Source organism: Pan paniscus, chromosome 16 (assembly GCF_029289425.2).
Source record: "Pan paniscus chromosome 16, NHGRI_mPanPan1-v2.0_pri, whole genome shotgun sequence".
NCBI classification, from domain to species: domain Eukaryota; kingdom Metazoa; phylum Chordata; class Mammalia; order Primates; family Hominidae; genus Pan; species Pan paniscus.
Window position 1 is genome coordinate 60,670,855 of NC_073265.2, and position 26,746 is coordinate 60,697,600.

Here is a 26,746-nt window from a genome sequence, read left to right on the forward strand (position 1 = left end):
CCCCATTTCCAAAGTTACCTTTTGGAGACTCCGTAATGCTGCGTAGCTTTGCTGCTTTTATTGCTGCTTAGGATCAGCTTTCTTGGGTCGGCTAAGTCATTACAATGAGTCCTTCTGCTTTCCGGTTTCCTAAATTTTGTAACCGTTAACTCCTTTTCTATTTTCTTTTTCTTTTGAGTTTATTACTTTTTAAAAACTCTTCACTATTATATCAATGGCTTTTCCAAGGAAACAAAATTCAAGAGTGATTTAAATCTTTAACTTTTATTCGAGTGTAAACTTTTAGCTTTTAGTTGCTTTACTCTTAGTAACCTAAATTTTCTTGTATAGTCACCAGCATTTTTTTTTTTTCATGGTCACAGGGCTTTTAAATATCAGGGCTCCAGATACCTGGTAATATCCTAAATTTAGAGTGCCTATATTTGGGGTTGTATTATCTTTTAAATTCAGGCGTGGGATCTGAATATCTTTGATTCAAAATAAGAGTCAGCTGCTTCCAAGTTGGCTCACTGATTGATTTTCCTTAGAGCAATGATTCCCAAACTTGACCATGTCCTAGACCTCATCCCCAGAGTTTCTGATCCAGGATGTCTGGGGTGAGGCCCAAGAATTTGCATTTTCAGCAAGTACGCAGGTGATGCTGGTGCTGCCGGTCCCAGGACCACAGTAAGAACCACTGCTTTAGTGTGTGGACGGTGAAATGTTCCTTTTGGAGGCAGGGAGGACATTCAGGAAACAGATGAGGACAAAGAAGGAGAGAAACAGAAGTTTGTGCCCACTTCCTCTTGCTCCCAGCTTGTGGCAACCCTTGTGTTTTCCCACTTTTCCTGCACCAACAAAACCTGACAAAATCTGCTTAGAGAAGAGTCTCCTGGCATCAGAATTGTACTTTACTTAAAGGCAAAAAAAAAAAGAATAAAGTGAATATCCATGCAAAACCTTAATTTGAAACCCTTCAAAGGTTGTTGTTGTTGTTTTTGAAATGGGATCTTGCTCTTGCTCTGTCATCCAGGCTGGAGTGCAGTGGTACAATCACAACTCATTGCAGCCTCAAACTCCTGGGCTCAAAGGATCCTCTCACCTCAGCCTCCTGAGTAGCTGGGACTACAGGCGTGCACCCTCACGCCCACCTAATTTTTAATTTTTTTGTAGAGACAGCGTCTCATTATGTTGCCCAGGCTGGTCTTGGACTCCCGGGCTCAAGCAATCCTCCTGCTTCAGCCTCCAATAGTGTTGGCATTACAGACATGAGCCACTGTGCCCGGCCCAAATGTATTCTTATGAGGAATTTTAAAGGAGTTGGGGGCTGGGGGCAGAGGCTTATGCCTGTAATCCTAGCACTTTGGGAGGCTGAGGCAGAAGGATCACTTGAGACCAGGAGTTTGAGACCACCCTGGGCAACATGGCAAAACCCCATCTCTACAAAAAATACAACAATTAGCTGGGTGTGGTGGTGCATACCTGTAGTCCCAGCTACTCAGGAGGCTGAGATGGGATGATGGCTTGAGCCTGGGAGGTCAAGGTTGCAGTGAGCCAAGAACGCACCACTGCACTCCAGCCTGAGTGATAGAACAAGACCCTATCTCGCACAGACACAAAGGTTGGGGGCAGTGGGTAGGAAGTCTATGCAGGGTCTAGAGAAGTCATTACATAATTTTATGAGAAGAACTAGGGTATTTTCTAAGGCAACAGGATGCTAGGTAGTTTTGTTAAGAAGTCCCTTGTCCTCAGGTTTCAGTTATCTCCTAGTTGCAAATCTGAGAAGGTGGACCCAGTGTCCCCAGTGTCTACTGGTGGGAGGAGCCCAGAGTTAAGGCCATTCCTCTGGGTTCTTTTCTTGTGGCCACTTGGAGATTCTGCTGTAATTGTCTCATGTTTAGCTTTTTTTTTTTCCCCCCTCAGAATGTTCTTCTGCAGTATGGTTGCAAATATTGAGGAATAAAATTCTGGCCCCAAAAGATAGTATCTCAAAAGATACAGATAGTTGGGAGGAAGCCAAGAGAAGTGAGGACCCAAAACCCTTGCCCAGATGAGGCTGCCTTTCACAAACACTTTGATTACTTACAATGCAATGCACCTGGATAGTTCTAGTGCTTCAGAAAGTGAGGAGCTGGGGAGAGAGGGAATGGGGTCTTGGTAGATGAAATGAGAAAGCAAGTTGTAGGAGATGAATTTTGCCTCCAACTTGTCACTTCCTTTCTTAAGCCTGTTTTTTAATCAAATGATGATTTCGTTTGAAATAAATCCCAGAGGTGATTCCATCTTGGTATTCTTTTATTTTTTCCCCCAAATCAACTCTTACATCTTTTGGGCAGCCAAGGAAAGAAACCAGGTCTCTTGACTTCTAAGATAGAGCTCAGAGTATCTAGACGATGCAGTCTTCCTGAACCATGTGGTCCCAGAGGCTCCATGTGATTTCCTGTTAGAGATTTTCAGTGGCTTTGGAATAGAAGGAAGTTTATTGCTGTGACAGTCAGGCAGCCACACTGGGGAAATATGCTGTATCATGTAGTGTAGGAAAAAGTCAATATTACCCAGTCAGGTAATCTGATTTTTAGACAGCCTGTTCTAGGCTGTCTATGGCTGAGCACAGCATTAGTCTTGTCTCCAAAACAGTTTTTGTTTTGTTTTGTTTTTTTTACATACAGTGTGTACTTGGCTTGTCTGTTTCTTTTGGATATAGAAATATATCTTGCCTGAAATTTATTTTCATTCTTATTTTGGAAGCAACTAAATTGTTCTGAGATGTTCCTTGTAGCAGTAATTAATTTAGCATTTACTGAGCACCCTCTGTGTGCCAGGCTTGGTGTGAAGTGATAGAAATGTACAGAAAGACTCTGAGGTAGGGAAATATATCTAGCAGGAGGAGGGGAGAGAAAGACAAGGGGGAGAAAAGGCCGATATTCATTTATCCATCCCTTGTTTCATTCCTCAGAGATTTGTTTAGCATTTACTATGCGCCAAGCTCTGTGCTGGGTTCCTGGGATACAAAAGTGAATAAGACAGAGACATCCTGTATTCTCGCAAAACCACACTGCAATACAGCATGGTTAACCCTGAAATAGAGGAGGCCACATCAACCTGAGAGGGGACGGAAGTAGAGGTGGGATCCAGATCCATGGAGGGCTTCCTGAGGAGGTGACCTGGAAATGCAAGCGAAGTACAAATGCAGGCCAGCCAAGTGAGGGAAGGAACAGTTAAGCAACGGCTAGAGAGAGGGAGTGCTTAGTTGTGTGTAGACTGTGTATTTAGGAATGTGGATTTAAGGAAGAGCAGGAGGAAATGAGGCTATAAAGGTAGGTGAGGTTCCGCTCTTGAAAGAGGTTTTATCCCTCGCTTAGGACTTTGAACTTCAACCTAGAGTGACGGAGAAGCCACTTAAATACCTCATAATGGAGGAATTATTACAGGAAGCTGCGGCCATTTAAAAAGGCATACAGATGATATAACTGCGTAGATATTAAGTTAAAAAGCAGAATATGGCCAGGTGTGGTGGCTCATGCCTGTAATCCCAGCACTTTGGGAGGCCGAGGTGGGCGAATCACTTGAGGTCAGGAGTTCAAGACCAGCCTGGCCAACATGGTGAAACCCTGTCACTACTAAAAAATACACACACACACACACACACACACACACACACACAATTAGCTGGCTGTGTTGGCAGTTACCTGTAATCCCAGCTACTCGGGAGGCTGAGGCAGGAGAATCACTTGAACCCGGGAGGCGGAGGTTGCTGTGAGCCAAGATTGCGCCACTGCGCTCCAGCCTGGGTTACAGAGTGAGACTTGTGAACATAAAAATTATGTGCTCACTGTGATTGCTGATAAATGAAATATATTTAGGTTGGTGCAAAAGTAATTGTGCAGTTACTTTTGCACCAACGTAATTAATTATGACAATGGCAAAGCGTGGCAGGATGTCTAAAAGTAGAATCTGTTATTTGCATGGCGAGTCTTTGAGAATTCCTTTATAATATTCACTCAGCACTGTATCACTACTATATGCAAATAGATCAAGATACAATCCCTTCCCTCTATCATCAAATATGGGGAGAGCTGATGACTTTCATGCACTTTTAAAAAGTGTGTGATTATGAAATGTCTAGAATAGGCAGATCAATAGAGACAGAAAGTAGATTGGTGGTTGCCAAGATCTAGGGGGAGTGAGGAATTGAAATGACAGCTCACAGGCACAGGGCTTCTTTTTGAGCTGATGGAAATGTTCTGGAATTATATAATGGTTGCGGTTGGACACGCAACCTTATGAATATACGAAGACTTATTGAACTGTATAGTTGGTTAAAATGCTTAATTTTGTGTTATACAAATTTTATCTCAATAAAAATTATAGGAAGAAAAAAGGTGCTGATTCCACAGAGATGATATTGCTTATACCTTATCTTTATTTTATTTTATTTCATTTTACTTTGGTAGTAAAAGGCAATCGCAAATGTGAGTTGAACTGCCAGGCAATGGGCTACCGCTTCTATGTACGGCAAGCTGAGAAGGTCATCGATGGCACCCCCTGTGACCAGAACGGCACGGCCATCTGTGTGTCTGGGCAGTGCAAGGTAAGTGCCCCCGAACTGGGGTGAATTCTTAAGGTGTTTGATCTGTGACTGCTGACTCCATTGTTTTCCAGGGAGAGACTAGGCTGCTAGCTCCCCACAGCCCACGTCAGGGCCACTGAACCATGCGCTCTGGGAGGAGTGGGCTGAGATGGGGCTGCTTGGTCAGCCCTGACTGTGCTTTTGATCTTTGGGCGTCACCAGGTCCCACTCTAGCATTCCCATTATTAAGTGATTTATGTTGACACCACATGCTTCACAAGGGACACAGCAATCTTTGCGAGTTGGATCTGGAGCTCCTTCTTTGCCTGTGAAACGGAGGTTATGGAAAGGGCACTGCTGGTTTAATCAAGAATTGGTTGGCGTCATGAGGGTGGCATTTTAAGGGAATGGCATATTTTATCTTGCCTCTCCCCAGAAGGGGCAGGCTTCCAAAGGAAAGTTGTTTCGTGCCTTTTATAGCAGAAGTTGTACTTTAAACAGGAAGTTTTCAACCTCCTTAGGCTTCTGAAGTCTGTTCCAGGAACACCCCGCCTGGCGTTCTGCAAACATTCTGGGCTTCAGAGAATCCTTGTGGGATGCTCAATGTTGACAGAAAGCACCATTTGGTTAAAAATAGGCATCTTAGATGAAATGGCACAAATTCCGTAGCTACATTAATTTGCGCTTGGACTTCTACCCTCCTTTCATCTACATACGTATTCGTGGAGCTAAGATTTAGCAGGTAAATGACTCTGGAGCCCAAACGAAGAGTCTATCTTAATTAGCACTCTATAGCTAGCTGGCAGACCGATTTTAATCACAGGAAGAGCTCTTTGGCTATAACACCTGGAAGTTCCTATTATAGTTTGAATATAACTTGCTACAGTGTTTAATATTAGGGATATTGAGGTGTGATTTGTGAGCACAACCTACCCCCCCCAACAACATTTTGAATGAGGAGGTTTCAGATAGGATGCAAAATAACATAAAGCAGGATTGATATTCTCAGATTTTTAAAAAGTATATTTTTAATTATTATGAGTACATAATGGATGTATATATTTATGAGGTATATGTGATATTTTGATACAGACATACAGTGTGTAATGATCAAATCTGGGTAACTGGGGTATCCGTCACCTCAAGTTTTTAGCATTTCTTTGTATTAGGAACATTCCAGTGCTACTCTTTTATTTTATTTTACTTTATTTATTTTTTGAGATGGAGTTTCACTCTTGTTGCCCAGGCTGGAGTGCAATGGCACAATCTCAGCTCACTGCAACCTCTGCCTCCTAGGTTCAAGGGATTCTCCTGCCTCAACCTCCTGAGTAGCTGGGATTACAGGCTCACGCCACCATGCCCAACTAATTTTTTGTATTTTTAATAGAGACGGGGTTTCACCATGTTGGCCAGGCTGGTCTTGAACCCCTGACCTCAGGTGATCCACCTGCCTTGGCCTCCTAAAGTGTTGGGTTTACAGGCATGAGCCACCGCACCCAGCTTCTACTCTTTTAGTTTTCTTAAAATATACAATAAATTATTGTTAGCTATAGTCACCCTATTGTGCTACCAAACACTTGATCTTATTCATTCTAACTGTGTTTTTTTGCCCATTAACCATCCTCACTTTATAATCCCATCCCTACTACCCTTTCCAGTCTCTGGCAACCGTCATTTCACTCTCAGTCTTCAGGAGTTCAATTTTGGTTTTTTTAGCTCCCACATGTGAGTGAAAACGTGGTATTTGTCTTTGTATGCCTGGCTTATTTCAGTTGACAGAATGTCCTTCAGTTCTATCCATGCTATTGCAAATGACAGGATTTTGTTCTCACATTGTGAATGCAAGTTAAGAAAGGAACAAGGTGTCACTTGATATCTGATGTGTATGAAGTATCTTTGGAAGAGCAAACGCTGAAAGAATTAGGATGCGGTACAGAAGAGGCAGGAAACATCATGGGAAACATCATAGCCTCCAGTTTTCTGCTCCTTTGGAAAAACCACTGGTTTTCACACATCCTCTCTGAGCTTCAGTGTCCTCAGAAAATACTTAAGGGCGTTCTCTGAGAGTTTTGTGATCTCCAACTTTAATGTTCCTTGCTTCTAAATGTTACTGAACTAAAATGATGGGCCTGATAGTAATCTAGCTTTATCTTTCAGATTCCAAAGCAACTGTTTCATTTCCTGAATACAGGTGCACACTGTTGAGGAATGGTGAATGTAATGGTAGAGTATAATGGTTACAAACCTGCCCTCCGAAGTCGGATTGCCTGGGTTCAAGTCATGCCTCTTCCACAGATTTACTGTGTGATTTTGCAAAAGTTACTTAAGCTCTCTGTGCTTCTGTACATCATCTAAAGAATGAGGAGGATGGTACCTACATCCTGTGTTGCGGTGAAGAGTCATGACCGTATAACAGGGTTTGGCATTCAGTAAGCATACTGGCATTTATTAGTATCACTGCATATGCCTACATATATACCATTGTACTTGGATTTTCTATGCAAAAGTATTTGCCTTTTTTTGTCGATTATAGATTTGTCAGATGCACATGCTCTTTTGGGTCAGTGCTCTCACGCTATAGTGTGAAACACTGGGGGATTGCAGATTCTGATTCAGTAGGGCCTGGGGAAGGGCCTGGGAATCCGCTTTTCTAACAAACTTCCATGTGATATTGATGCTGCTGGTCCCTGGATCATATTTTGAGTAGCAAGGTTTTAAGGGACATTGATTAAAATATAGTTAACGAAGAGCCAGAAATATAAATATATGGTGGTAAGATGACTTGGAAGGAATATGAAATGTGGTCTCTTCACTGGGAGAGCACGTTTTCTTAGTATTTCATTAAATGTCTATTAGCTGATGATATAAAAGAAAAGCAAACACTTATAAGGACATGGGTATGGATTCTTACTAATTGATGAAAAACATTCAAACTTTACGGCAACACAGTTTGCAGATAATAATTGCTAAAAGCCTGAAACAGACATTTCCCAGGATGTGAGTATATTAATAGGGTTCTGATGTTACTAGGACTACTGGATACTACTTTGCATTTGTTCTCTGCATTTGCCTGAAATTCCCTCATTGAAGTTGTTGGAACCACTGACTATCCCGTTCTCTCTAGAACTTCAGTTTAAATAATCAGAAGTACATTTGCTTCCCAGGCTGAACTTCTGTTTACTTTGCAGCTTTCAAAGGGTAAAGTGTCCTTTTCTAAATATTTGATTGGATGCCCAGAATTCAAATTGATTTCTCTACCTCTCTGACTTGTGGCTGAGAAAGCTGTCACTTGCAGACAGTTTTCCCTAAGATGTGCGTCTGCATCTGAAATAGTGACACAAAGCCTCTCCTGGCCACATAGAGTTGAAAGAAATAGCCAGACTTGCAAGAAAAGTTAATGAAAGGTGACAAGCCTTACATAATAATATGAACTGAGTCTACAAAAGGGTCCTCATGAGAGGAAGGCACTGTCCTCACATCAAGCCAAGTAAAGGCCGCAGGCCCACCCATTGCTGGCTTGAATGTTGTTTCAGCTCAAGTTAAAGCCTATGTTTATCCAGTTCTGGAGCTCCTCTGTGGTTTATTTATTTTTTAAAAATTCTTAATTCGTCATTTTTGTGGGCACATAATATATATTTATAGAGTACATGAGATAATTTGATACAGGGAAACAATATGTAATAATCACATCAGAGTAAATGGGGTATCCATCCCCTCAAGCATTTATCCTTTGTGTTACAAATGATCCAGTTATACTGAGTTATTTTAAAATGTACAATTACATTATTATTGACTGTAGTCACCCTGTCGTGCTATCAAATACTAGATATTATTTATTCTTTCTATTTTTTTGTACCCATTAACTATCCCCACCTCCCCCTTAACCCCCAACTACCCTTCCCAGCCTCTGGTAACCATCATTATCCTCTCTATCTCCATGAGTTCAATTGTTTTAATTTTTGGCTTCCACAAATAAGTGAGAACGTGCCAAGTTTGTCTTTTTGTTTGTTCGTTTTTTTAAGATGGAGTCTTACTCTGTTGCCCAGGTTGAAGTGCAGTGCTGCAATCTTGGTTCACTGCAGCCCCCGCCTCCCAGGTTCAAGCCATTCTCCTGTCTCAGCCTCCTGAGTAGCTGAGATTACAGGCATGTGCCAACGCACCTGGCTAATTTTTGTATTTTTAGTAGAGACAGGGTTTCGTTGTGTTGGCCAGGCTGGTCTCGAACTCCTGACCTCAGGTAATCCAGCTGCCTTGGCCTCCCAAAGTGCTGGGATTACAGGTGTGAGCCACCTCGCCCGGCCCGAAGTTTGTCTTTTTGTGCCTGGTTTATTTCACTTAACATAATGACCTCCAGTTCCATCTATGCTGTTGCAAATGACAGAATCTCATTCTTCTTTGTGTCTAAATAGTACTTTATTTTGTATATGTACCACATTTTCTTTATACATTCATCTGTTAATGGACACTTAAGTTGATGCAAATCTTGGCTTTTGTGAATAGTGTTGCAGATATCTCTTCGATACACTGATGTCTTTTCTTTGGGGTATATGCCTACCAGTGAGACTGCTGGATCACAGGGTAGCTCTATTCTTACTTTTTTGAGGAACCTCCAAACTGTTCTCCATAGTGGTTGTACTAACTTACATTCCCACCTACAGTGTAAGAGGATTACTTTCACTCTACATCCTCACCATCATCTGTTATTGCCTCACTTTTAGTAAGTTATTCACTCATATTAGAACTGGCGTGAGACAATATCTCATTGTAGTTTGGATTTGCATTTCTCTAATGATCAGTGATGTCGAGTAGGTTTCTATATACCTCTTTTCCATTTGTATGTCTTCTTTTAAGAAATGTTTATTGAAATCGCTTGCCCATTTTATTTATTTTATTTTATTTTATTTTATTTTATTTTATTTTCGAGATGGAGTCTCGCTCTGTTGCCCAGGCTGGAGTGCAGTGGTGCAATCTTGGCTCACTGCAAGCTCCGCCTCCTGGGTTCACGCCATTCTCCTGCCTCAGCCTCCCAAGTAGCTGGGACTACAGGCGCCCGCCACCACACCCAGCTAATTTTTTTGTATTTTTAATAGAGTCGGGGTTTCACCATGTTAGCCAGGATGGTCTTGATCTCCTGACCTCGTGATCCGCCTGCCTCAGCCTCCCAAAGTGCTGGGATTACAGGCATGAGCCACTGCACCTGGCCCTGCCCATTTTAAAATCAGATTATTAGATATTTTTCCTATAGAGTTGTTTGAGCTACTATATATTTTGGTTATTAATCCCTTGTCAGATGGGTAGTTTGCAAATATTTTCTCCCATTCTGTGGGTTGTCTCTTCACTTTGTTGATTATTTTCTTTGCTGTGCAGAAACTTTTTAACTTGATGTGGTCTGATTTGTCCATTTTTGCTTTGGTTGCCTGTGTTTGTGGGGTATTACTCAGGAAATCTCTGCCCAGTCCTATGTCCCAGAGAGTTCCCCCAATGTTTTCTTGTAGTAGTTTCATAGTTTGAGGTCTTAGATTTAAGTGTTTAATCCATTTTGGTTTGATTTTTGTATATGGTGAGAGATAGGAGTTTAGTTTCGTTCTTCTGCATATGGATTTCCAGTTTTCCCAGCACCATTTTTTTTGAGGAGACTCTCCTTTTTCCAATGTATGCTCTTGACCCCTTTAATGAAAATGAGTTCACTGTAGACGTGTGGATTTATTTCTAGGTTCTCTATTCTGTTCCATTGGTCTATATGTCTCTTTTTATGCCAGTACCATGCTGTTTTGGTTACTATTGCTCTGTAGTGTGATTTGAAATCAAGTAATGTAATTCCTCCAGTTTTCTTCCTTTTGCTCAGGATTGCTTTGGCTCTTCTTAATCTTTTGTGATTCCATATAAATTTTAAAATTGTGTTTTTCTATTTCCGTGAAGAATTTCATTGGTATTTTGATAGGGATTACATTAAATCTGTAATTTGCTTTGGTTTTATGGACATTTTAACAATATTAATTCTTCCAATCCAGGAACACAGAATATCTTTCTATTCCTTTGTGTCCTCTTCAACTTCTTTCATCCATGTTTTATAGTTTTCATTGTAGAGATCTTTTACTTCTTTGGTTAATTCCTAGGTATTTTATTTTATTTGTAGCTATAGTAAATGGGATTAGTTTTTTGATTTCTTTTTCAGATTGTTTACTGTTGGCATATAGAAATAATGTATATTTGCTGTTCCCATATAGAAATGTTACTGTTTTTTGTATGTCGATTTTGTATTTTGCAACTTTACTGAATTTATCAATTCTAATCATTTTTGGTGGAGTCTTTAGTGTTTTCCAAATATAAAATTTTATCATCTGCAAACAAGGGTAATTTGGCTTCATCCTTTCCAATTTGGATGCCCTTTATTTCTTTCTCTTGTCTGATTATTCTAGCTAGGACTTCCAGTACTACATTGAATAACAGTAGTGAAAGTGAGCATCCTTGTCTTGTTCCAGATCTTAGAGGAAAGGCTTTTGGTTTTTCTCTATTCAGTATGAAACTGGCTGTGGGTCTGTCATATATGACTTAATTATGTTAAGGCATGTTCCTTCTATACCCAAATTTTTGAGGGTTTTTATCATGAAGGGATGTTGAATTTTATCAAATGCTTTTATTGGCATCAATTGAAAGGTCATATGGTTTTTGTCCTTCATTCTGTTGCTATGATATATCACATTAATTGATTTGCCTATGTTGAATCATCCTTGCATCCCTGGGATAAATCCCACTTGGTCCTGATGAATGATATTTTTATTGTGTTGTTGAATTTAGTTTGCTAGTTTTTTTCTGAAGGATTTTTGCATCATGCATTTGGAAGTATTCCCTCCTCCTTTATTTTTTAGAATAGTTTGAATAGGATTGGTGTATTAAATCTTCTTTAAATGTATGGTAAAATTCAGCAGTGAGGCTATTGGGTCCCAATCTTCTTTAGTGGGAGACTTTTTATTACTGTTTCTATCTCATTACTTGTTAATTGGTCTGTTAAAGTATCGGATTTCTTCATGGTTTAATCTTGATAGGTTGTATGTATCTAGGAATGTTATTCATTTATTCTACATTTTCCAGTTTATTGGCATATAGTTGCTTATAGTAGTCACTGTTGATCCTTTGAATTTCTGTGGTATCAGTTGTTATGTCTCCTTTTTTAGCTCTGATTTTATTTATTTGAGTCTTCTTTCTTAGTCTGGGTAAAGATTTGTCCATTTTATCTTTTCAAAAACCAACTTTTCATTTTATTGACCTTTTGTATTGTTTTCTTCATTTCAATTTCATTTATTTCTGCTCTGATCTTTATTATTTCTTTTCTTTTCTTTTTATTTTTCTTTTTTTTAGACAGAGTGTTGCCCTGTTGCTGAGGCTAGAGTGCAGGGGCATGATCACAGCTCACTGCAGCCTTGACCTCCAGGATCAAGCAGTTCCCCCAGCTCAGCCTCCTGGGTAGCTGGAATAACAGGTGCACGCCACCACATCTGACTAATTTTTAAATTTTTGCAGAGATGGGATCTCGCTATGATGCCTAGGCTGGTCTTGAACTCCTAGGCTCAAGCACTTCTCCTGCCTTGGCCTCCCAAAGTGCTGGGATATAGGCATGAGCACCATGCCTGGTCTATTATTTATCTTTTACTAATTTTGGGGTTTTTTCTTGTATTTCTAGTTCTTTAAGATGCGTCAATCGGTTGTTTGTTTGAAGTTTTTCTACTTTTTTGATGTAGGTGCTTATAAGTATAAACATCCCTCTTAGTACTGCTTTCAGTGTATCCCATAGATTTTGGTATGCTGTGTTTCCATGATCATTTGTTTCAAGAAATTTTGCAGTTTACTTCTTAATTTCTTCATTGACCCACTAATCATTCAGGAGCAAATTGTTTAATTTCCATGAGTTTGTATAGTTTCCAAAATTCCTCTTGTTATTATTTTCTGGTTTTATTCCATTGTGGTCAGAGAACACACTTGATATTATTTCCATGTTTTTGAATGTTTTAGGACTTGTTTGGTGGCCTAACATATGGTCTGTCCTTAAGAATGATGCATGTGCTGAGGAAAAGGATGTGTATTCTGCAGCTGTTGGATGAAATGTTCTGTAAATATCTATTAGATCCATTTGGTCTGCAGTATAGATTAAGTTTGATGTTTCTTTGCTGATTTTCTGTCTGGATGATCTGTCCAATGCTGAAAGTGTGGTGTTGAAGTGTCCAGCTGTTAATGTATTGGCATCTGTCTCTTTTTTTTAGTTTTAGTACTATTTGCTTTATATATCTGGGTACGCCAGTGTTGGGTGCATATGTATTTACAGTTGTTAAATCCTCTTGCTGAATTGACTCTTTTATGAAATAATGACATTCTTTGTCTCTTTTTATAGTTTTTGCATTGCAATTTAGTTTGTCTAAGTATAGCTACTCCTGATCATTTTTGGTTTCCGTTTGCATAGAATATCTTTGTTCATCCCTTTATTTTCAGTCTATGTGTGTCTTTATATGTGAAGTGTGTTTCTTGTAGGAAACAGATGTATGGGTCTTTTTTTTTTAATCCATTCAGCCACTCTATGTCTTTTGATTTGTGAGTTTTGTCCATTTCTATTCAATGTTATTATTGATAGTTAATGACTTATTTCTGCCATTTGTTATTCGTTTTCTGATTGTTTTGTAGTCTTGTCTTCTTTCCTTCCTTCCTGTCTTCCTTTTAGTGAGGGTGATTTTCTCTGGTAGTATGTTTTAATTTCTTGAGTTTTGCTTTTTGTATATCTGTTCTATGTTTTTTGGTTTGGTTACCATGAGGCTTGCAAATAATACAGTTCATTATTTTAAACTGATTATCACTTAACATTTATTGCAATTAACAAACAAAATAACAAGCAAAGAGAAACCAATAAAATTTCACACTTTAACTTCATCTCCTTGCTTTTTAACATTTTGTTGTTTCTATTTATATCTTATTGTGCTGTCTGTGTCTTGAACAGTTGTTGTAGTTATTATTTTTGATAGGTTCATCTTTTAGTCTTTCTACTTAAGGTAAGAGTGGTGGCCAGGTGCAGTGGCTCACACCTGTAATCCTAGCACTTTGGGATCACTTGTGGTTAGGAGTTCAAGACCAGCCTGGTCAACATGGTGAAACCCCATCTCTAGTAAAAATATAAAAATTACTTGGGTGTGGTGACATGCACCTATAATTCTAGCTACTCAGGCATGAAAACTGCCTGAGTTCAGGAGGCAGAAGTTGTAGGGAGCCGAGATGGTACCACTGCACTCCAGCCTGGGTGATGGAGTGAGACTCCGTCTCAAAAAAAAAAAAAAAAAAAAAAAAAAGGAGTAGTTTACACACCACAATCAGTGTATAATATTCTGTGTTTTTCTGTGTACTTACTATTACCAGTGAGTTTTGTACCTTCAACTGATTTCTTATTGCTCATTAACATCATTTTCTTTCTAGTCTCTTTCTACTCCCTTTAGTATTTCTTGTAGGATAGGGCTTGTGTTGATAAAATCCCTTAGCTTTTGTTTGTCTGGGAAAGTCTTTATTTCTCCATCACATTTGAAGGGTGTTTTCGCCAGATATACTATTCTATGGTAAAAGTGTGGTTCCTTTAGCACTTTAAATATGTGATGCCACTCTCTCCTGGCCTGTAAGGTTTCCACTGAAATATCTGCTGCCAGATGTAATGACGCTTCATTGTATATTATTTATTTCTTTTCTCTTGCTGCTTTTAGGAGCCTTTCTTTTGCTTTGATCTTTGAGAGTTTGATTATTAAATGTCTTGATTAGTGTCATTTGGGTTATATTGTACTTGGTCTTTTATACCCTTCTTGTACTTAAATATTGATATTTTTTCCTAGGTTTGGGGAGTTCTCTGTTATTATCCCTTTGAATAAACATTCTACCCCATCTGTCCTGTACTTACTCTGGAAGGCCAACAACTCTTAGATTTGCACTTCGGAGGCTGTTTTCTAGATCTCGTAGGCATGCTTTATTCCTTTTTACTTTTTTTCTTTTGTCTCCTCTTGTGTATTTTCAAATAACTTGTCTTCAGGCTCACTGATTCTTCTTTCTGCCTGATCAGTTCTGCTATTAAGAGACTCTGATGTATTCTTCAGTATGTCAGTTACCTTTTTCAGCTCTAGAAATTCTGCTTGATTCTTTGTTAAATGTATCTGATAGATTTCTGAATTCCTTCTCTGTGTTGTCCTGAATTCTGCTGAGTTTCCTCAAGACAGCTATTTTGAATTTTCTGACTGAAAGGTTACATATCTCTTGTTTTTTCAGGATTGGTCCCTGATGCCTTACTTAGTTTGTTTGGTGAGGTCATGTTTTTCCTGGATGGTCTTGATGCTTGTGCATGTTCATTGGGGTCTTGATAGTTCAGAGTTAGGTATTTATTGTAGTCTTCACAGTCTGGGTTTGCTTGTACACAGTCTGGGTTTGTTTGTACTCGTCCTTCTTTAGAAGGCTTTCTGGATATTTGCAGGGACTTGGGTGTTGTGATCTAAGTCTTTGGTCACTGCAGACATATTTGCATTAGGGGACACCTTAAGCCCAGTAATGCTGTGGCTCTTGCAGACTCATAGAGGTACCACCTTGGTGGTCTTAATACAAGTTCCAGAAGGATTCCCTGGATTACCAGGTAGAGACTGTTGTTGTCTCCCCTTACTTTCTCCTACAAGAATGGAGTCTCTCTCTGTGATAAGCTGCCTGGAATCAGGGAAGGGGTGACATAAGCACCCCTGTGGCCACCACCACTGGGACTGCGCTGGGTCAGACCTGAAGGCAGCACAACACTGGGTCTTGCCCAAGGCCTGCCATAGCCACTGCCTGGCTACTGCTTACGTTCACTCAAGGCCCTAGAGCCTACAATCAGTAGGTGGCAAAGCCAGCCAGGCTTGTGTCCTTCCCTTTAGGGTGGCAAGTTCCTTCCAGCCCTGGGCTGGTCCAGAAATACCATTCGGGAGCCAGGGCCTGGAGTCAGAAACCTAGGAATCAACTGGTGCTCTATTCTACTGCAGCTTAGCTGGCACCCAAGCCAGAAGACAAAGTTCTTCCCACTCTTCCTTCCCCTTTCTGCAAGCAGAGGAGTCTGTCCCCGTGGCCACCACCTCCACAGGCCCATGGAGAGCACTGCCAGGCTGTCGCTGATATTCACTCAAGGACCAACTGGTCTGTAGTCAGCTTGTGGTGAATGCTGCCAGACCTGGGACCCACCCTTTAGAGCAGTTGGCCCCCCTCTGGCCCAGGGCAGGTGCAGAAATCCTGTCCAAGTCCCAAGGCCTAAAATTAGGGACTCCAAGAGCCCACTTGGTACTATACTCCACTATGGCCAAACTGGTATCTAAGCTGCAAGACAAAGTCCCCTTTACTCTTCCCTCTGCTTTTCTCAAGCAGAAGGAGTTTCTGTCCATAGCCACCACAGCTGGGAGTGCGCTCAGTCACAGCTTGAAGCTAGCAGATCTCAGAGTCTTACCCAAGGCCCATGACGTGTACTACCTGGTTACTGCTGCTGATTATTCAGGGCCCAAAGGCTCTTTAGTCAGCAGGTGATGAATTCTGCCAGGACTGGGTCCTTCCCTTCAAGGCAGCAGGTTCCCTTCTGGCCCAGGGTATGTCTAGAAATGTCTTCTGGGAACTACGGCCTGGAATGGGGGCCTCAGGACTTACCTGCTGCCCTATCCTATGGTGGATGAGACAAAGACCTGTTTCCTCTTCCCTCTCCTTTCCTCAAGTGGAAGGAAGGAGTTTCTCCCATAGAGGCAAGCTGCACTGCCTGGGGTTGGAGGAGGGGTAGTGTAAACACTCCTTTGACTACCCTGGCTGGTGTCTCACTAGGTTTCGTGCCCCCCAAGTCCACTAGCTCCAAGCCTAACATAGCACCAGAACATTCCCAGCGATTACACGGCTTGTGGCCTAGACTGCCTTTCAGGTATATTTAGGACCCCAGAGTACATTAGCCCACCGTGGCAAGCCTTGCCATAACTCAAGTTCCAACCACTGGGATGGATGAGTGCCCTTTGAACTAGGCCTAGTCTCAATGCTCCCTCCATGGCAACAGCTGGGTTCTGCCTGGTGTTGCTTTCCACTGTGACAGGGCAGCACTGAGTTCCAATACAAAGTCCCACATCACTGTGCTCTCCCTCCCAAAAGCGCTCCAACTCTCTGCACCCCATGGCTGCTGCTGGGGAATAGGAGAGGATTGGTGTCAGTGATTCAAGACTGCCTTTCCTACCCTCTTCAGTGCCCCTTTCAGTGATCCTAAGTTAAAACCAGATCATGTGATCGCCCACCTGATTTTTGGCTCATATGAAGGTGCTTTTTTTAATAAATGGTTGTTAAATTTGGCGTTCCTGTGTGGAGGATGATGATGAAGGCTACTATTCAGCCATCTTGCTCTGCTTCTCCTCTGCACTTTAGACCCAAGAGCTGAAATAAGGACAAGAAGAATGTGATGTCCTAGGTCTACCTTGGGGAGGGTTGGGGAACAGAGAAAATTGGGGTTGATGTCTAGTCCCTTGGTGCAGGGTGATACTCCATTTTTTGACAGGGACTGGAAGGAGTCTAAATGTCGGCTTCGGGCTAATTACTGCATATTGAAAGGCCTCGAAGGGAAAGGGCAAGTAGAGCTCTCATTCTGTCATTTCCAAAAATGAGAGGATGTATTGGAAGCCCGCAGAGATTCTCCCTCTCTCACCCCAACCCCTTTCTCCAGACATCAAAAACGAATATCTGGCCAGTCTTCAGAGAGGTCTCAGAGACACTCTGGCCCTCCCCAGTCATTACTGTCATTTATGCAAGCGAAATATCACTTAGGTCTAATTAACAGAGAGCACGATTATAATTTCTATTATTAAACATCACATTAACCACGCTATGATTTAGTTTTACTTGATCTCAGCTTTAAACTCTGTTTTTAAATGTTCCAAAATTTTATAGTTTGGGGGTGTATGTATTATTTTTGCTCCCAACTTAATAAAAATAGATGAAACTTTGCCTTGAAGGTATAGCAGGCATTTGAAAGAACAGGGTCATGTGGGTAAGGCACCAGGAAAAAAGAAACCAAAACTAGCTCCCTGGAGACCAACCTTTCAGAAATCTCAGGCTTCCAGACTTTAATGATCCTGAGTCAGAATGACCCCAAGGCCTACTCCCATCCCCCCGAAAAAAGTGTTTGGTTGAGAACGAACAGAACTTGAGTAGGTGCCTTGCAAAAAAAAATAGCTGCTTTGAAATCACAGAGGAGGAAGGTGTTGAAGCTGATGCAAGCCAACAGGGAGCCATTTCTGAGAGTTTACCATGTGCTGTGTCCTTTACACAAAAATGATTTTGTTCATTTATCTTTACAGTGACCCAATCAGAGAGGTATTATTAATCCCCATTTTACAGAGGGCTATCCTGAAGATGAAGTTGATTGTACACAGTAAATGCTACATAGGGGTTTATTATTAATATCGGCTTTTTAGGCTGAATTGTTAATCAGAATAGAAAGAGTTGTTTGTATGTGTTGGGAAAAAAAATTTCTAAGTCTTTCCCCTCTTCTGAGTTTATTTTTCTCACCTCCTCTTTCCAAATGACCATCTTTTCAAAACACAAATCAGGATGAACCTCTCTTTTGACTAAATTCCACCTGCAGCTCCACAGCGCCTATGGAATAAAGTCCCAACCCTTCATCGTCTGCCCCCTGCCAGGCCTCCTGGCTGCCAGTGCCAGCCAGATGGGAATGTGTCAGTCCCTGACACTGCAGGCCTGCTGGTTGGTGCTTTCATGGGAATGTATGTGCTGTCCCGTCAGTCTGGAGTGCCTTGCTGTGTCCAGTCTTGCTTTAGCAAAAAGCCTACCATTTGAATGGGTGTTTGAAATAAATGTGTAAATGAAAGAAGGTATTTGGTACTCAATATGTTGAAATTTCAGCAAATGAAGTTAATCTTGAACTCATCACAGAGTTTTCTCATTTGGGGCCTGGGATAGGCAGTTGAGTGCAGATGAAACAAGGAGATGAAGCCCCCTTGGCCAAATACCCAGAACACAAGGTCTTGAAGGTCGGGGAGAATTCTTGGCACGCTCCCAAGCCCCTGTCAGCCTCATCTTGTTTTTCGGTTGCTTACTCTGAATTTCTCGAGTCCTTGCAGAGCTGATGGCAGAGGAACCTAAGAAAGTGTGAGTGCATGCTCCCATGGTGCCTTCTGGTGAAGGGAAAGAAGCCGCCTTCTGGCTCCCGAACTCCTCCCTTATATCAGGCACATCCTCTGGTCAGTCATCGCCCCACTGCAGGGCGTTTCCTGCGGCTCTGCCATCCACTCACACTCAGTGTGGGCTTTGACACCTCTTCCCCCAGCTGGGACACCACTTGGCTTCCATCGGGACACATCGGCAGACAGTTTCATATTTATTCAATAAATTAAAGCAAGGTAACTGTTTCCAAATGTTGAGGGATAAGCTGCAAACCAATGTGTTGCCCTGACTGGGAAGGATGACATAATGAATGTGTGCATTTGTAAGTATAGCCGTGTGTGTGTGTGTGTGTGTGTGTGTGTGTGTGTGTGCAGGTGCTGAATGTCCATTTCCCTCCTTTATATATACACTATTGTGCTCTGCTGAACCACACAAGTAGACCCTGCTCATTTTTCTGCCCTTTTGCCCTACGTTGCTTTTTTACTGGCTTCACTTTGTGGGCTTTGCTTAGAGTTTATATTTTTAGTCCAATGAAACCAAGAGAATAATTGGATTGGGTAAATTGTTTTCTCTTTTCCAAGATATTTGCATGATTTCACCCTTGAAAGAGGGTAGATAGCTTCTAATTTGCCCAAATTCCAAGTTAATGTGACTCTTTGTGGACTCTCTCTCTTATAAACACCCCAAGCAAACTCTAATCTAAAAGTACTTTCTGCTTGTGACTATTAAAAGTTTATCATATTATGTTATAGTTATTTTGACATGTGTCTTAGCTCCTAAAGGAGAGATTGAGTATTATATGTATCTGTATCCTCAGTGCTTAACAGATTAAAATTATTGAGTAAATGTTTTTTAAATATATACAAGAATGGAACAAAAGAACGAGGTAGAAATTGGTTGTGAAACCTCCTTTCCTGGAAATAATCATGAATAGGATTAACTAAGAAGTAAACTTTCGGGGCGCTTGATCTGTTCTTAGGACCTCTTGAAACCTTAAACTGAAACATAACATAAAACTGATGAAATTTGCTTTGTTACCTGTAGTTTAGAAAAATTATCTATTATTTTTCTTATTTTAATCATTAGAACAACTACCCAACATAAAAACCCTGTTTAGATTTCTTTATATATATTAAATAATTATTAATCAACCTAAATTATACACATAATTATTAACAAATAATCATAACTGCTCACTGCCATACACTGGGCAAGGCACTGGGCAAGGCACTGGGATGAAACAGTGGAAAAGATTAACAAAGTTTCTACTCAAATTGAGCTTAAAACCTAGTGGGAAAAGTAATACAAAGTCAGTTAATAAGCAAAAGAACTGATGAATGCTATGAAGCATTCAAATGCATTCAACAAATATTATGATGAATGCTGTTGATGAATGCTGTGAAGTTAACTGGGTAGTGAAAAATGGTGGGGGGCACACATTAAATGGAATGTTAGGTGAAGGTCTCCAGGGAGGGCAGGAGTCCACAAAACAGGTGAAGGCAATGTTACTGGCCTCCCGGACCTTGGAGATTGGAGAAAGTGTATGCCAAGCCTCTAGCCCAGGACCCAGCACATACGAGATACTCAGGATAGAAGTTGAGGTGACCATTTTGTGCTTGCACCCTGCTCTCTGCCCTGAGTTAATCTGGTCTACTTCTGGTGGTGCCATTCTTAGTTCCTCCAAGGTATGCACACTTCTTTCTGAACACATGCTGGCTTCAGTAATGGGAAACCCTCCATTAAGTCATTCCCCAGGCCCAAAAGACTCCCCTGGAAATTGGATAATATAATGGGTCAAGAAGAGGCTTTGGTCAATCAGGATGTCCAACATTAAAACAGATAAAAGAGAGGTTGTTCAGGTAAAATTGGGGTGGGATGTCCAGAGCATCCAACCTGGTCCTCTTACCCAAGTGACAGAAGACAGGTTAGGATCCCCTCCCCTAGCTTTATAAAAGAATAGGTAGCATTCCCCCAAAGGGAACTTGAAGTGTTCAGTCTAAATTGGCAGGGGTGGTGACTGACACTTGTAACTGAGAAATGAGGGGAAACCTCAGCAGAGAAAAGTCCTCTGGGCCAGATAGTCCACTTCTACCCCAACCCACCACCATCCCTGACCCTAAGCCAAGCACAGTCTAGAAGCACTGTCTAAGTAGGATCTGTTATGGTATATATACAGAGCTATGCAATACTCATTGTATGCAAAGTCACTTCTACAGGTACTGTTCCACAAGGCACATAATAAAACTTTAGAAAACTGTGCTGTATGGGGAAACTCCATGCTGTCTCTGTTCAGACTAATAGGGCCAAGGAAGCAGTAGCCCCCTTTCCTTTTGGCCCCTGTGCACATCCTTGCAGAATCAGCTCATATTATTCACCAGTTATATTCACATAGGCTCAGACTTTTTAATTATTATTACGATTTTTTAACATAGGCTGCTTAGCCTAATGATGACTCAAGTAGGACCTGGACATCTGAGTGAAGATGTGAAGGAAACATTCGTCACCTGAACACCGTATTTGGACATCTCATTTAAATTCCTGGCAAAATTCAGGTCAAACCAAGTAGTGAGAAGCACCACTAATGTAACAGAAAAGACTTAGAAAAATAGGTTAAAATGGGTTTTTGGGGACAAAAGTGTCAGATGAAAACACTTGAATTCTTTGTTTCATATTTTTAATAGATACTACATTTATATGACTCAAACATCAAAACTACTCAGTTCCCCAGGGCCCCAACAGGAAATAACCAGTGGTTGATAATTTCTTTTTTAATGCAGATATTTTTCTACATCTACAAGCCAATTCATATTATCTTCCCCCGCTTTTTGACACAAACAGGAGTGTTTTACAGACACTGCTCTTTCCTTGCTTGTCTTCCTTAGCATATGTTAAGAGAGCTTTCTGTTTCAGTATCTAGAGAACATCCTCATTCATTTTACATTTGCATGGTATTGCACACTAGGAACAACCATCATTTATCTAACTGTGATGCACATATTGGTTGTTTCCAGTCTTTTACCATTACCAGTCATGCTGCTGTAGGGGCCAAGCTTCCCACCTCCTCCTCTGAAGGTTCACTGACAAAAGGCAGGTTAAAAGGAGAAAAGGCATATGACATTTATTGTAAAATGCGTGGCACAGGAAAATCGGAGGAGAATCTGACAGCCCAGTAGCTCAATGGGATACAGATGTTTATATACCCTTCTCCATAGAGGAAAGAGATGGGAATATGTGGCAATTTGAGGATAGTAAACGATTGTTAGGGGGAAATTAATGGACTTGGAAAATACACAGTGGCCTGGGACAAAGTCTGTTGGGCCCACAGAGCAGACAGTGGGTGGTAAATGATTCTCTTTGAAATACTGAATAGGACCAGAATAGACGACAGTGGTTTGTGACAAAAGTCTGTCCAGGTGTATTGACAGACTTGAATCTTTCTTCCTGAATATGAGTTAAGTTAATGAAAACTAAGGGAAGGGGCAGAGGTAGTTATTTTCTTTGGTGGGTCTTGACTTTGGGCAAATAAGAGAGCTTCAAAGAACAGCTTCATCCTTTTCTTTGGGAGAGACGGAGGGTTGAGAAACAGGAGCAGGGAGATCAGAAAGACCATGAGGTTGCTTCTTTAGCACATCAAAGTGCCACATTTTGGGACATTCGTTTCTGAGCTCAGACTTTCCTGGACATTTCACATGTTAACAGATGAGCTAGTGACTGTGGAGAGGAAAATAGAGTTAGTAGCTGAATGGTAAAAGATCCCATTAAACCAGTCTCTCATTCCTGAGAATAGGCCAATCCAATTAAACAGTAGTTTCTCATTTTAAGAGATGGTATTGTAGATGGGCTCTCAAAATTAGACCTCTATCCATGACACAGGCAAACAGATCTTTAATAAGAGATATTTTTATGGAAACAGATGAAAAACAAACATTAATGTCTGAGGTGGTCTATAAACTAGTTTCTTTTAGAGTCATGGGGGCAGTCAGCTGAGAGGGCCAGTGGCAATGTGATAGATTTTCCTGGATTTTAGTTTGTGTGTAAGTTTGATCAAATATAAGCTGTTGTGGTGATTTTTTTTTTTTTTCAAAGCCAAGTTTACTAGCTTCAGCTTGTAGGGCCTTAGGAAAAAAGAAATTTTAATTTTTAGTGATTCCAAGTCAGAAGGGTAGGAGAAAAACTCAAAAACAATGAACAGGGCTAGAATCTAACAACAGATGCACCATTGTTTTCTTCTGAAATGTAACTTTTCTCTCTTTAGCCTTTCATTTCTACCAAAGATACTCATAATGAGACTAATTTGTTTGTAAAATAAGTTAGTTTTATTAACTTGGCCTGATTACTTGCATAAAGTACAATTAGAATAATGATTTATTATATAGGCACTTTTCAAGTTGGCTTTGCTGAAAATTTTTATAAGGAATCTCAGATTAGACTTTTAAAAGCCTCTCAAGGCTATAAGCTAAATCAAAGATTTGACTTGCCCTCAGACTACGTCTGTAATAACTACACAAATTGAGTGAATTTCTCTCTTTTTGAGCCTGGCTGACATGGTGAAATGTTGTCTCTACTAAAAATACTAAAATTAGCTGGGCATGGTGGTGCATGCCTCTAATCCCAGCTACTTGGGAGGCTGAGGCACAAGAATCACTTGAACCCGGGAGGTGGAGGTTGCAGTGAGCCGAGATCGCATCTCTGCACTCCAGCCTGGATGGCAGAGCAAGACTCTGTCTCAAGAAAAAAAAAAAAAAAAGAAAGTAAGTTACATTCTTTACCTACCACGGGGCAGCCATAAGAATTGTGTATGTAAGATACTAGGCCAGTTTTTCCCAGGGCTTCTATTGGCTTCATAATGTCAGCCTCCGTTCTGTAAAGCTGTCTGGTCATAGATGAAAATATGACATTCCAGTCAAGGCCTTGGTAAAATAACCGGTGTTTCCAATTGTGTTCTGTTACAAGAAGAACAGATTCTTACTGAGCTTATGCAAATAACTACATTACCATAAAATAAGAATATTCATGAATTTCAACATTTTGGAGGGATAAGTTAGAGAGAAAGGCAAATGTTTCAATTTTGTTCACAAAACTATACCCAACTGCTGTAAACTTTAAGAGGAATAAAAGGAAGCTCCTTAACTTTGGAAAACAAAAAGAATCAGTAATGTTCAAACCTAAAGCCATAAAATATCATAATCCTTAATCAGTTGATGCCCATGTAATTCTTATTCTGCTTGTTGTTGAGTTCACAGTTTTATGAGTCCAGCTTTTTCCATTGGAATTATTAAAATTTTTATCCAGTCCAACTGGATAATCTCAAAGTCATTAGCAGAGGTCTATATTTCAGGGTAGCTGTCAGAAGCTTTTTATTTTTTTCATGAACCTTCTTGAAGACAGAACACTTGAAATGTCTTTCAGGAGAAGCATCAGAGTAAAACAATTTACTGTGGACAACAAGACTTAAAATGGCCATGGTTAAAAATCTTATGCGAGTTCACAATAATGATGCAATCGACAAGGTGTTCTTTGAAAGATCTGTATGTAAAAAGCGGTTCTCAAATGCCAAAGGAGCCAAGAAACCAAAAAATGAGGCAGATAAATCCAGTTTGTTGGTATATGATGATTTATTAGGGGAACTTACAGACAGAAGCGTGGTCTTGGGTGGCTGCAAGACAGGTCGATATCTACACTGTTACTTCCCAGACCCAAGGCTTATATACCATAGGGGAAAGGTATACATGCTCCAGCAAGACAATTCAAGGCAACCCTCCAGAACACGCAAGAATGTTATATGTGTCATAGCCTATAATTTATGTGATAACATCAAGGTTGCTTTGATCTAAAATCGGGATTTGTAGTGAGCACATATCTTTACACTAAGAACAATAAATTAAGAAGAAATCAGGAGGCATTCACAGAAATGGGGTCATTCAGAAGTCAGTGGTGGATTAACATCCAAGATGGAGTCATTTTGTCTCTACACAAAGAGATCTGGTTATTTTTGTGGCATACAAGATTTAACATTACGATTATGACTGGTAACATAAACCAAGACATATCAGATTTCTAGGAATCGCATACTATTTTGGAACACATATTACACATTTATACAAATATAACTCAAGGAAAACTAAACACCATTTTGTATTTGCCAATGCTTCCCATGTGATTTTAACATACCGAGTATGCCTAATACGTCTCTCTGGACCTTCCAAAGGCCCTTCTGGAATGTTCAAAAGTAGTTCAAGGTTGAAAAGACTTAATTTAGAATTTGAAATTTGATTTTGAAGTCTTTTAAAAATGTTTAAAAGACTTGATCAAAAGTAGAATCACAGGTCATTGTGAAACAATCATTTGTTTAACCAAAGTGATAATTCAGAGATTTCAAAAAGCTAAAACCTTTACTCTTTGATAGACGGGAGACTCAGTTTTCCAAATAATCAAAAGACACAGTAAAAACAGCATGAAGCATATATAATCTGTTCCTTTCCCTCCCTTCTTTTTTTTTTCTTTTGCAGTTTACTCAAAAAGTGAACAAAATCTTTTTTTGTCAATATTTGTAAATCTTGCTTGCAAGAGACAACCAAAATTTATTTTTGCATCAGTATCAATGCTAAAGCTAATTTTAATGAAATCTTATAAATAAACCTATCCTGTATAGTCAGCTTTGACCACATATGATACAATTTTTATAAACTTTTATAACCTCTTAAAGTTTTATTTTATTCTTTTTCAACTTTTTATATTTATTCAGTTTTATCTATACCATCTTTTTATTTCTTCATTTGGGAACAACTTTTAAATAATCTCTAAAGTAGACAAAATAATCTTTTTAAACAAAAACCACATCCTTATGCCTTTTTAATAATCTTCCTCACCAAAAACATTTCCTACCCTCCCTGTACGTGTTGTATACAGAATTATTTCCTTTATTTCTAGTAGTTTTGATTACATATTCTAATTATACTTTTAACTCTTAGCAACCTTAATTTTCAGTGAAAAACCTGAAAAGTAAGCAACTTAATTGCTGTGTACCAAAACATTTTATAAATATATATTTTATAATTTTTAGAAACAGCCTTTTCCATAGAACAGTTTTTTAATGTGGAAGACGGCATATTTACTAGTAAGTTTATTCTTTCTTTGTGAAATAAAAAGCCAAAAGTATGTAAGCTTAAACTTATGTTTAATAATTAATGTTTTAGTATTTTAATTTATTTAGATATGCAGACATTTCATGCTAATCTATTATTTAACATAACATGACTTTAAGATTTTAAATTACTGAAAAGATTTTTTCGAACTGACGCATTTGTCTATAAATGTTTATCCCATTCATATTTACCTAATTTACTTGTTCTTAACAATTACATCTTAATTGCTTATGGGGAACAAAACTAGCCATTTAAGTTAACGTTTTTCTTTTTTTGTTTGTTTGTTTGTTTGTTTGTTTGTTTTGCAAAAGCAAAACCAGTCTATCCTTGTAGTAGCCAGTGTCATATTAACTAAGGCCTCTGAGATACTGGACATAGACACCCTCCCCAGTGTGTCCCCTGAGTCATCCTGGGTCGCAGGTACTCATTGGGCACACAGGTGGCTATGAAGGGCAGGGCCTGTCTGTTCTGGATTCACATACTAGGTACAGAGCCCAGGACAAAGGAAACAGCTGTGAAGATGATGCCAGGAGGATCCAACCCTTCCCAACATGGCCAGGAGACAGAGTTGGGCCAGGAATGATGGGGCCATGTTAGGCTTGGCCCTGCCCTGTAGCTGATGTCCCAGGTGCTGCACACACACATGTCCCCAGGCCTCACCATGGCCACCTTTCTACACCTCAAAATCCAGAGGCTCAAAACCAAAGGCATAAGCTCACAGCAAGGTGTATACAGGACTTTGGGGAACCCCATTAGCCAGCCCTTAGAGCTTTAGCTCACAGACAAAACAAACAAGCATCAAAAATTATTACAAAAGCAATAGTTTTATTACACTAAAACATCGAGCAGAGACAGCATAAGTCTGTCTGACAGACCT

At 40.1% G+C, this 26,746-nt stretch overlaps 1 protein-coding gene across 1 annotated transcript in view; it reads left to right on the forward strand.

The window, feature by feature from the left end:
• Positions 1-26,746, forward strand: part of THSD4 (thrombospondin type 1 domain containing 4) — a 665,075-nt gene that overhangs the window by 289,381 nt on the left and 348,948 nt on the right. Inside the window, exon 7 of the mRNA XM_034939056.4 lies at positions 4,434-4,570. Coding sequence (XP_034794947.1) covers positions 4,434-4,570 — 137 coding nt within the window. The remainder of the gene's footprint in view (positions 1-4,433; positions 4,571-26,746) is intronic.